General features: G+C 42.9%; 1 protein-coding gene across 7 annotated transcripts in view; it reads right to left on the reverse strand.

The window, feature by feature from the left end:
• The window catches only part of LOC117719689 (protocadherin gamma-C4), a 176,213-nt gene that overhangs the window by 137,655 nt on the left and 26,084 nt on the right, over window positions 1-12,474 (reverse strand). The window contains exon 1 of one of the 7 annotated variants that reach the window (XM_034517893.2): window positions 7,771-10,448. The exons of 5 other annotated variants lie outside the window; for them this stretch is intronic. In XM_034517893.2, coding sequence (XP_034373784.1) covers window positions 7,771-10,185 — 2,415 coding nt within the window. In that variant the 5' untranslated portion in view covers window positions 10,186-10,448. Of the gene's footprint in view, window positions 1-3,208; window positions 5,651-7,770; window positions 10,449-12,474 lie in introns of those variants that run through there. One more of the 7 variants, XM_034517882.2, reaches the window with a different exon arrangement.

A 12,474-nucleotide genomic window follows, 5' to 3' on the forward strand; every position in this document is an offset into this window, starting at 1 on the left:
ATCTGCCTGCCTCTGCTTCCTGAGTGCTGGGATTAAAGGTGTGTACTATAATGCCCAGTTCATGTAAGCATTTTTAACTGACATTCTTTGCTGGTCAATAAACATGTTGATTTTAATAGTCATGTAGTATGTCTTACAGTTTTTTTTAAGACAGGGTTTCTCTGTATAGACCTAGCTGTCCTGGAACTCACTTTGTAGACCAGGCTGGTCTCAAACTCAGAAATCTGCCTCCCAAGTGCTGGGGTTAAAGGCATGTGCCCCACTGACCAAACTGGCCATTGCAACTTATAGTTTTAATTACATTCCCAAACTAGAAAACCTACATAAAACCTTTAACTTATGTAATATGCTGTTATTCTAAAATGTGTCAGGTGACTATAGCATGCTCTCATTTTATAACACAAAGCATTAAAGCATCTTAAACTGTTCGTCATGCCCAGGATTCTACACAGTCATTTACTGGCATTATTATTATTATCATTATTATTTTAGTGCACTATGCATAGCATAGGCTAGAGGTTGATGTCAGATGTCTCCTTCTAGCGCTCTCTTATGTTTTCAGACAGGGTCTTTCATTGAACCTGGAGCTCACTGATTGGCCAGTCTGACTGGACAGCAGGTCCCAGTGACCCTCTTGTTTCCATCACTCTTGCCTTCCCTAGTATTGGGGTTAGTGACAAATATTCACCTGTTTTGTTTGTATATAGGTTCTAGGGGTGAGTTCTTTAAAAACCTGTCTTTATTTTATGTGTATAGGTGTTTGTCTGTTTGTATGTGTACCATGTGCATGCATTTGAAACACATGGAAGACAAAGGAAGGTGTCAGATCTGTTGAAACTGGAGTTCTGGGAGCCCAACTGTGGTCCTTTGCAAGAACAAGTGTTCTAAACTGATGAGCCAACTCTCAAGTGTTAGTGTGTTTCCATAGCAGGCACTGTACTGACTGAGCCATCTCTCTTGCCTGAGCATCTGTACTTTATCCAAACATTAAAAAAAAAACCTCACTGAAACAAGTCTTTAAAACATATGCAAGCAAAGTGCCTTATTTTTATGGAAGTACCTTATTTTTATGGAAAAGCTACCTTTTCAGAACACACATATAACCACTATTTAAAAGAATATAATGTACATATGGTACCTATACTTACAGTGTATGGAACAGTTTTATAATGTAAAATCTATTAGTTGCTTATAGATATTTAAAGAATGTTTCATCATTGTAGAAAGCTCGTCTCAGTATACATAACTAAATATAAAAATTTTCATTACAAATAATGGAAAAGGGGATGGAGAAATAGCTCAGTGAATGAAGTGTTTGCTTTGCAAGTATGAGTATATGAGTTTGATCCTTATAAGCCATGGTTCAAAATGTCATGGTTGCAAATGCTTGTAATTCTAGTACTGGGGAGGCAGAGACAGAAGATCTCTGGGGCTCCCTGGCCAGACAACCTAGCCTACCAGCTGAGGTTTGGGCCAATGAGAGATTCTGTCTTAATAATAAGGTGGTTGGTGCCTGCAAAACAACATCTGAAGTTGTCCTTGACCTCCACTTGCATACACATAGGCAGGCAGGCCCGCAGGCAGGCACACACGAGAGAAAGAGAAATGGCATATTTCTGTGAAGAAGTAATGAATGACATGAACATCTCTGCTTGTATAGATTCTTTTCTTACTGTGTGAATTCATTAGTTCTTTGGCAAGTCTGTTTATACTGTTATCTGCTGTATCATAATGTTATGACTGCTGTTCATACTGTTATCAGAAGAATGTACATATGTATATAGTATGGTTATGCTTTAAATATTTAGGAAATAAAATCAAGTATTCCTGGGTTTTAAGTGTGTTAACAAACCTTTATGTGTCTAAAATAACAACCCATGATCCCACTACTAATTTTTATTTTAATTTCTATCATTTATTTCTAATTGAAGGGTCAGTTAGCAAAGGGCATGTAAAAAGGTGCAGAAAATAAACTGAGTAGTTATTTCCTTATAAGATCCATGCTCATGAGTTTTGAGACCCATAAATAAATATTTCATTAAGAAAAATTTATTAACCCAAAATAAGATCACCCCTAAGAAATGAATTTTAAAAGGCAAACCATTCTTAAGTCGTGGTAGTTTTCTTGAATACAAATCTTATACTCTTGTAACAAAGCAGATTTGCATTTACATATGGGAGAATGTAAACATTCAGAGAGAGGCTGATTTTGATAACTGAAGAGGCAGAAACCAGGAGATGTCAGGGGCATGATACATTAATACTGGTTGAACATAGCAATGCAACTCTTTGGAGACCTTAACATATATTATAGAATAAAATAGAATTCTGCCGGGCGGTGGTGGCGCACGCCTTTAATCCCAGCACTTGGGAGGCAGAGGCAGGTGGATTTCTGAGTTCAAGGCCAGCCTGGTCTACAAAGTGAGTTCCAGAACAGCCAGGACTACACAGAGAAACCCTGTCTCGAGAAACCAAAGGAAAAAAAAAAAAGAAAAAAAAAGAATTCTAAGGTTACTTCTCACTGATTTATTTCCCAATGAAGACATATATGCAATAATTACATGGGTTAACATCATAGTGCTGGAACAGTAGCTGACAGCCTTACATCATCATCAAGAGAGAGAGAGAGAGAGAGAGAGAGAGAGAGAGAGAGAGAGACTGGGGCTGGTTTAGGCTTTTGAAATCTCAAAGCCCTCCTCCAGTGACACACCTACTCTAAAAGGCCACACCTCCCAATCCCTCTCAAACAGTTCCACTCCCTGGTGACTAAGCACTCAGATATGTGAGCCGGTAAGAGCCATTCTCATTCAAAACTCTACGCTTACAAAAGATGTCCACTAATGATATGTAGACAAAAATCTCAAAGGAAACAATACATATAATGATTTGAATTAATTAATTCTAGTAACAGAATATCTACCTTTAAACTACCTTTAAACTTTCCTTTTTAAGGAAAACGATTATGTTTGTCACTTTCTTTTAAGGTAAGTCTACTGTCAGATTTTCTAAAATATCCACACACACAGAAAAGATATTCAGGCGCAAATATAATTTGAAAAAGTACCTATTACTGAACAAACTAGTGTTAAACTCCAATACAGCAAATGATGATCCACTATGTAACTATCCGATTTTGACTCTACCAGAAAAACAAGTGAGAAAACAAACGAAGGAAACGGTCCAGTTTTTAGTGAAAGAGAAAACTAACCTGGGCAGCTCCGGGCTCTTCCTTGTCTGTGTGTATATTATCAGGTATCAGAAGAGGCTCACTCTTTTCACAGCTCTCCTCACTAATGAGCCTGTCAGCATAATTGGGATAGGGAAAGATCAGGTGGCTGTTTTTGGAGTCTGTAGTGAGAGAGATTTCATGGGAATAGGTCTGCAGGTAAGCCTGTACTCCATCTATGCCCACAAAATGGGAGGTGGGCATGTTGGCCAACCTGCCTGTGGAAGTCTGAAGCAGGCGTGACATGTGCCAGTGCCTCAGCCTGAGGACCAACAGCACGGTAACAAATCCCAGAAAGACACAGGAGACCACTGCCACCGACACTACTAGGTAGAGTGTGAGGTCTGAATCCTGGGGCTCTGCGGGTGTGTTGTGGTTGCCTAAGTCAGTCAGTACATCCGGGATGCTATCCCCTACAGCGATAGTGAGTGTGACAGTGGCTGAGAGAGGGGGCTGACCATGGTCCTGGACAGCCACCACCAGGCTCTGCTTGAGTATGTCTCTGTCCAATAGAGCCCTGGCTGTGCGTACTTCGCCTGTGTGCAGCCCTATTGAGAAGAGTCCTGGTTCGCTGGCCTTGAGCAGGCGGTAGGACAACCAGGCATTCTGTCCTGAATCTTTGTCCACTGCCACCACTTTGGTTACCAGGTATCCAGGCTCTGCAGAGCGGGGTGCCAGTTCCACACCTGTGGAGCCATCAGTAGGAATAGCTGGGTACAGGATCTCAGGAGTGTTGTCATTCTGGTCCAGTACAAACAAGCTCAGTGACACGTTGCTGCTGAGTGGAGGATTCCCACTGTCCCTGGCTGTCACCAGTAGCTGCAGGTCTCTCAAGTGCTCATAGTCAAAGGATTGCAATGCATACAGGACACCAGTGTCAGAGTTAATGGAGACATAGGAGGACACAGGCACTTCTTGAAATGTATATTCAGCCAGGGAGTAAGTGACCTCGGCATTATCACCACTGTCAGCGTCGTAGGCATTCACTGAAAAAATGGAGACACCTCTGGGGTTATTTTCTGAGATGGAAGTGGAATAGAAGGGACGAGAGAAGGTGGGTGGGTTGTCATTTATGTCGGCTACTTTCAGAGAGATGTGGTTTTCTGTAGACAGGGGAGGAGTTCCACGGTCAACAACGGTTACTGTGATGTTATAATCTGGAGTCTCTTCTCTATCCAGTGTTCTTGTTGTTAGTAGGTGATAGTAATTATCAACGGACTTTTCCAACTTGAAGGGCAGGTTCTTGGGAATAGAACATAAAATCTCTCCATTCTCCCCAGAATCAGCATCATGTACACTGAAAAGCGCAATTATGGTTCCGGGTAGACAATCTTCAGAAACGGAACTGGTGAGGGAAGTGAGTATCATTTCTGGGGCATTGTCATTCACATCCTGGACTGTGACCAACACCTTAGCGCTAGCAAGAAGAGCGCCCCCGTCCTGGGCTACCACTTCCATGAGATAGAATCTGTTTTCTTCATAGTCCAAGTATTGAATAGTTGAGATTTCCCCCAGATTAGAATCAAGTTGGAAAGTTTCAGAAATTTTGTCTTCTTCGTTGCGGAAAGAGAAGGCCAACTTCGCGTTGATTCCCTCGTCTGCATCCGTGGCGGTGAGTGTGAGCAGTTTAGTGCCCACAGGTGTGTTCTCCGGAACACTCACTCTATATTCGCTTTGGGTGAACAGCGGTGCGTTATCATTTGCGTCAAGGACGGTCACGCTGATATGGACGGTGCTAGAATGTACTGGGTTTCCGCCATCCAAAGCTGTGAGGATCAGGTCGTGAGCAGACTCCTTCTCACGGTCCAGCGGCTGTTCCAACACCAACTCTGGATGTTTTTGCCCATCAGACCCGCTCTTCACGTCCAGAGAGAAGTGCGGGTTGGAGCTGAGCTGGTAACCCTGGAGGGAATTCACACCCACATCTCCATCTCTCGCGAAGGGGAGCAACAAACGCGTTCCTGCAGCTGCATTTTCATTAACTTTTACTTTTAACTCCTCATCGCGGAACCGGGGGAAGTTATCATTAATATCAAGGATTTCTACTTCTACTCCATAAATTTTCATTTTATTCTCAACCAAGATGTTAAAGCTGACGAGACAGGGCGCGCTCTGAGCGCACAGCTCCTCCCGGTCTATTCTGCCTGCGGTGACCAAGCTGCCGCCCTGCGGATTCAGGGAGAAAAGCTGAGACCTACCTCTGGAGATGATGCGGACTCCGCGCTCCGCCAGCTCGCGAAGCTCCATCCCGAGGTCCTTAGAGATGTTGCCTACGAAAGAGCCTTTGTCTAACTCCTCCCGCACAGAGTAGCGGATTTGCCCTTTTCCTGGCGCGCACAGTGTCCCTAGCAGCATGAAGAACGTCAGCAGGTAGTAGTTGCAGGTCCAGCGCCTCGGTGGGTCCGCCATTGTCTTTTCTTTCTTCGCTGTCCTCTTAGTCCTGGTTCGGTCTGCGGTTTCCTTATTCTTCTAAAGCTGGGGAGAGCGGGACTTGGGATGGTGGCTTTCCCCAAGAGCCTGTCTGGTCTCTGGAGCGGAGGAAGCTGGGAGCTGCTCCCTTCTGACTGCTTCTTTCCCAGTCTGGTGAACAGCGACGCTTAGAGTCTTAACCAGTTACTACACCAATTCTTTTTTATTCCCTCTTAGTTTAGTTATTTTCATTTCCAAGGTTTTTGCTGTTTATTTAATGTACTGTTGTGTAGCAATGTTTATATTTAATTAAGTTTTAATTCTGACAATAAGACTCCCACACCCTGAGACTAATATAATTAGCTTTTTCACTTCTCCAGAAACGTTTGATTTTATGTACCATTGAGTCTTTTATGTCTTATCCACATCGAGTTTGTCTAACTAAGAAATTGAAATTCTTATCTTTGTTGGTGTCAAGACTTCATTTTTTATCAGTATAAGCTTATGAACATCTGCCTAATAGTACATTAGTGTGCCAAGGAAACAAATCCAGCTCTCAATGTATCTTTGCAGAGTGACCCATATGTAATGTTATATGCAGAAAGATAGACAGTAGACTTGTGAAGTCTTTGAGAAAGTTTCATGACCCCAGTCTAAGGCTATGAAATATAAGCAGCTTCCCTGTCTCAGACAAAAAGTCTGAGTTGGGTTATCTGTATTATTATGACTTCCCACTACTATACAAAATACATGTAAACATTTTACTGTGATGGGATCTTAATAGCAACCAGTATAGTGAACAAAGGAGACAGGGCATCATTTATCTCCCATGGAGGAAATCATAGGTATTTTGGTTGACAAGTAGTGAGTGGCCTATTTATTTTAAGACAGATATTTAATGCCATCATCCTTGAAGGATAACAGATTTTAAAAAGAAGTTATGACAGAAAGAGGCAGTTCAGAACACTCCTCCTTTGAGAAAAGCAAAGTTGCCTAATAACTCATCAATAGACAAAGATTTTAATTGGATATCTATAAGTTTATAATCTAGGGCTTGAGATATGGTTCGGTAGGCAGAGTGCTTGCTGTGGATGCTCGAGACCCCGGATTTGGTCCCTAGAACCATCAATAAGTAAGCACACAAATAAATGAGTAAGTAATACAAACCATACAATTTTAGATATTTTTGTAGAAATTGACATAAGCATAGGTTGCAAAACTTTCCTTGATGTGTACTTTTTCCTGAGAGCAAGTTATTAAAATGCATGAAGATGATTTTTATCGATAGATTTATGGATAAAATTGACTCTTCCTAATAGACACCTCAGACATCATGTGTTGCTTATCCTTTAAGAAGAAACCTGGAGGCTGTTTGAAAAATGGCTTACAGTTTAGAACAATGGCTGCTCTTCCTGAGAAACTGGGTTTGATTCCCACAGTATTTACTTATTGCCTCACAACCAAATGCAACTCCATTTCCAGTTGCATTTTTCTAGTCTCTATGGTTACCAGGACCCTGGTACCCTCTACACTGGTCCACAGACACACATGTAGGCAAAACACCCATACACATAAAATGAAACCCAAAATTAGAATAAGCTTCCAGGAACCCCAAGGCATTATGCTTGGAAAAAAACCCTCACAATGTTTGTCAACAAGTCAGTCGAATAATGTCCTACCCATCATGCTTTGTTGATTACAAGCCACAATCTTGAGTGAAGTGTTTCTTCCCTGGCCAGTTTTCACAAACTAGTAAGATAAGGACCGTGTTTATGCCGAATCACTGAGTCTAAGAGGAGGTAAAACAAAAACTCGAGTATTAGAGACCTGACAGGAGAAGAATCTAAGTTTCCAACAGGAATGAGCTTTGTGGGCTGGAGAGGATTGTAAGGGAGAAGAAAAACAAGCATCGCTTGCTGTGAACACTTTCAATTCTGAGCAAATAAACCTCACACCTGAGACAGAAACCCTTCTTTAAGACTTGGTTGGATAAGGTTAACGTACTAAGACAGACCATTGTTCAAGACTGACTTGCAAGACAATGAAATGTGCAACAAAACCACCAAAACCAACTTAGTGATTTATTAAGAAACACTGAAACCCCACGTAGAAAACCAAATTAAATTGAAGCTCACCTTTGAGATAGAATCCGAGACAAACGGAACCTCAGTGTCTCCTAGAGTACCTGGTACCCAAGAGTCATCGCCACCGCAGAGGAGGTCCTGAGGAGCAACTTCCGGAGTCACATTGAGAAAATTAAACTCTGTCTTAGCTGACTGTGAGGCAATGCACACATTGTAGGAATAAGGCAATGTCCCCTCACTGTAATTGGGGACAACTCCAGTCGTAAGGTTAGAGCTGAGGCCAGGTTGAAAGCAGCCCCAGGCAGCTGATCTGGAGGAGTGTCTCAGACGCAGGGCAATAGCCAGAATCACAGCCAGGAGGAAGAGTACTGAGATCAGGGCCAAGGCCACCACCAGGTAAAACTGCAGCTCATTCTGGGGATCAGATGGCAGAGGGTCATCGCTGAGATCTGGTAGGACCTCCTGTAGACTGTCAGCGAAGATCAGGTGCAGAGTGGCTGTAGCTGAGAGCGGTGGCTGTCCACCATCACGCACAGCGACCAGAAGGCGCTGCCGCGCTGAGTCCCTGTCTGCCAGGGCACGCGCTGTGCGCACCTCTCCTGTGCGCAGCCCCAGGCTGAAGAGCCCAGGGTCACTGGCCTGCAACACGTGGTAAGACAGCCAGGCATTGTGTCCTGAGTCTGCGTCCACAGCCACCACCTTGGTGACCAGGTATCCAGGCTCGGCAGCGCGCGGCACCATGTCGAAGAGCGCAGAGCCGTCGGGCTCGAGCGTGGGATACAGCACGCGTGGCGCATTGTCGTTGCGGTCGCTCACCAGCACGCGCATGCTCACGTTGGCGCTGAGCGGGGGCGATCCCTGGTCGCGCGCCTGCAGTGTCAGCTGGAAGGAGCGAAGCTGCTCATGGTCGAAGGCGCGCTGCGCGAACACCACTCCACTGTCCTGATTCACAGACACGAAGGATGACAGCGCTTTTGGCTCTAGGTCGCTGGCTATGATGGAATAGGAGATGAGGCCATTGGGTCCCAAATCCGGGTCAGAGGCGCTGACTTGAGCAATGGAGGCTCCAGGTGGGTTGTTCTCAGCCACATGGACCAAGTAGGAGGCCTGGTGGAAAACCGGTGCATTGTCGTTGACGTCTGAGATTTGGAGAGTGATGATTACGTTAGCAGAGAGCGGGGGCTTACCCCTGTCGGTAGCTACAATGGTGACGTTGTATTCTGGAATCTCTTCCCGGTCTAGAGTTCTGTCTGTCACTAGTTTGTAATAATTCTTCGAAGAAGATTTCAATACAAACTCTTCATTTCCCAAGACGTGACAGGAAACGTCTCCATTTTCTCCGGAGTCTCTGTCTCTGGTTTTTATCAAGGCGATGACTGTTCCTAGTGGAGAATCTTCTGGTAGGGGGGTAAATACTGAAGTCACAATTACTTCTGGCGCACAATCATTCTCATCCAGAATTTCCACTTGGATACTGCAATGGGATGCTAGGTCTCCAGGATCTTTTGCTTCTACATTCAGGGTGTAACTCTTAGCAGTCTCAAAATCCAAATTATCCCTTGTCGTGATTTCTCCTGTTCTCTTGTCTAAGTTAAAAAAATGTTCCACTTGTTCATCCATATTGTGAAAAGAGTAGGTGATTTCTGCATTGACGCCCTCGTCCTGGTCGGTGGCTGTCACCTGAAGCACAGAGAAGCCTGGTGGCACATCCTCCCGAAGGGTGACCCTGAACACATCCTGGCTGAACACTGGTGGGTTGTCATTGGCGTCTGTGACTTGGATTCGGATCTGGGTGGTGCCACTTAGGGGAGGATCCCCCCCATCCACAGCCGTGAGGATGAGTTGGTGAAAATTGTGCTCTTCTCTGTCCAGAAAACGTTTTAGAACCAACTCAGGATATTTACGTCCATCTGGGGTCTCTTTCTCCGTGACTTCAAAGTATTCATTGTCAGTAAGATAGTATTTTTGCAACGAATTAGAACCAGCATCTAAGTCGAGGGCTGGATCCAATGGAAATGCTTTACCTGGTCTGGTGGACTCCCCAATGTTTAAATCAACCTCACTCTGTTTGAATAGAGGAGCGTTGTCGTTCATATCCTGAAGAAGTACAGCTACGTGGAAAATATTTAATGGCTTCTCAGCGACAATATCAAACTCCAAAACACACTGAGGCTGTTTCCCGCAAACCTGCTCTCTGTCTATTCTGTCACCCACAAGTAAGTCCCCACTCTCTGGATTTACAATAAAATAATCCTTCTCTGTGCTGATCCTTAGCTTCCGGGTGGGCAGATTCTGGACACTGAGCCCCAGATCCTTTGCGAGGTTTCCTACCATCGAGTTCTTGGCCAGCTCCTCGGGAATGGAGTAGCGGATCTGATCCGGGAGAGCTCCGTGGAACAAAGGCAGCAGGAAGTGCAACAGTACCTGCAGCCACTGGGCCGGGCCGCTCCCAGAGCCCCTCCTCATCCTCCTGGCTCGCGCTGCCGCTGTGCTCCTGTGTTGGTGTGGGTGGCCAATTCTGCCTAGGGCCACTTTTCTTGCTGATGTTTGTTGTATCTAGATGTGTACTGGCTCTCCTCTATGGTTGGTTTGTACAGGAAGTTACTCCCCCAGTCTCCTAACGCGTCTGGGAAATGGTCTCTTTCTTCTTTTGACCTACAGCGACGCTCAGAGGTCTTCTCAGAAATTGCAACGAAGTCTAGCAAAGGTTTGAAGTTTTTTGTTTGTTTTTGGTTTGGTTGGCTTATTATTATTATTTTTTTTGTGGTTGCTGTTGTTTTTAAATTTATGATGAGTTATTTATTTTAAAAAGGTAATATATTGAAATTGTTCCAAATTAAGGAGTTACATATAGTATAGGTCCTTCTGACCACCTATGAATCATGTAGCACATTTCTCTCAAGTGGAGTGAATTCTGGGTTTTTGTGTATGTTTTGAGTAGTGCGTCCCACATTTAAATAAATGTTGTCCCCGCCCCTCCCTGTGATCAAACCAAAGCATTACGCCATAAGCTTCTCCATCTCCCTTCTTTCGCTCAGTCCATACACCCACATGTGCACTCCTTCTCTGGACTCTCATTAAAATATTCATTTCACACCAGTACACAAGTCTCTGCCTTTATTCCTCATGTAGTGGTCTACCGTATGGGCAGACAGTATCTTGTGTTAGCAAATTATTATTTAAATAAACAGTATTATTAAGTAAACAGTAACTTGTGATAGCAAGTTATTATTTACTGTTCTCCAAATGATTGGCATATATTACTCCAGCAGAATATAATCTTAATACCAGTATCTGAGTGTTTTACCAAATTTTAGGCCAACTGAACACCTCTGAGTTATATTTTATCACCACAGTGTTTGGAATAATGTATCATCAGATAGACTCTCCCAGGATTTGTTTATTACCTCTTTTCTTGCCCAGGATCAGGCTGTTATCATGTCTCTCATTCCTACCTACTCTGTGTATTGTACACAGCTTCACACTAATACAAAGCCACATAGAATCGACTCTCCTTTTACACTGAGACACAGCTCACCATCTTGATACAATGGCCACTTTCAGAAACCCCATGCATTGTGTATAAATTTTCATTAATTCTGGATTAACTCACTTAGAACTATATGAAAACTTAGGAAATAAAAGTATTGCATATCTCTGACACACAAAATGCTTTATGTCATTTCAGAGGATACTTTGTCTCATACCAGATCACATAGTAGTAAACCTCCCAAGAATAATTTGCAAATATTTTGGCAGATGGAAATGAGGTCAACTGACTAAATACTAACAATAATATCAGTCCAGAATCTAAAGTCAGCCAACCATTGTAAGAGATTTACCTGATGAAAACCAGAGAGATTTAAGCAAATTCTGTTTTGTTGGGACTCAGTGGTGATGTCATAATGGGGAATTTAGAAATATGAAAATTACTATAACTTATATGAATGAAATAAAATAATCAATTTTTTTGGGTAATAACCAAGTTATAACAAAGGTATCAGATGATCTGGTATACTTTATATTAGCAACAATAAAGTATTTTAGCTGGGCATAGTGACACACACCTGTAATTCTAGCACTTAAAGAGAATTGCAAACTGCAGGCCATCTTGGGTAGGCTACATAGTGAGTTAAAGGCTAGCCTAAGCTAGACAGTCAGACCTTGAATAGAAAATTATTGGAAATAATTCCATGGAGAAGTTAATGTTATAGCTAAAGGTTAAATATTTTTCACTACACATAAATTGTCATTGTATAATTAAAATGGAAAAGAAACCCTTTCAAGGAAAGGAAAGTAAACTCCAAGCAAAGAATAGTCTAATGTAATAAAGGGAACTTAAAAAAATAGGTTAGGACTGGTAAAATGCCTACACCTGCACTGCTGAATCTGATGCCTGGGATTCACATAGTGGAAGGAGAGAACTGATTCCCCAGGGTTTTCCCCCAACACACACACACACACACACACACACACACACACACACACAGAGAGAGAGAGAGAGAGAGAGAGAGAGAGAGAGAGAGAGAGAGAGAGAGAGAGAGAAACTGTAATATAAATGCTTTAAAATATCCAGCCTAGATTCCACATTAGTATCATGAGAAAGGTGATGTGAACAGACAATTGTGCAATTGCCTTGTATTCACATGTCAATTCTAGCCAGTCATCAGTGTATACAGGAAAATGACCTCTAAAAAGAAAATGGTTTAAAACTAAGGAATGCTTACCAAAATGAAGAATATGAAGGATAAATAA

The sequence above is a fragment of the Arvicanthis niloticus genome, chromosome 14, assembly GCF_011762505.2.
Source record: "Arvicanthis niloticus isolate mArvNil1 chromosome 14, mArvNil1.pat.X, whole genome shotgun sequence".
NCBI lineage: Eukaryota > Metazoa > Chordata > Mammalia > Rodentia > Muridae > Arvicanthis > Arvicanthis niloticus.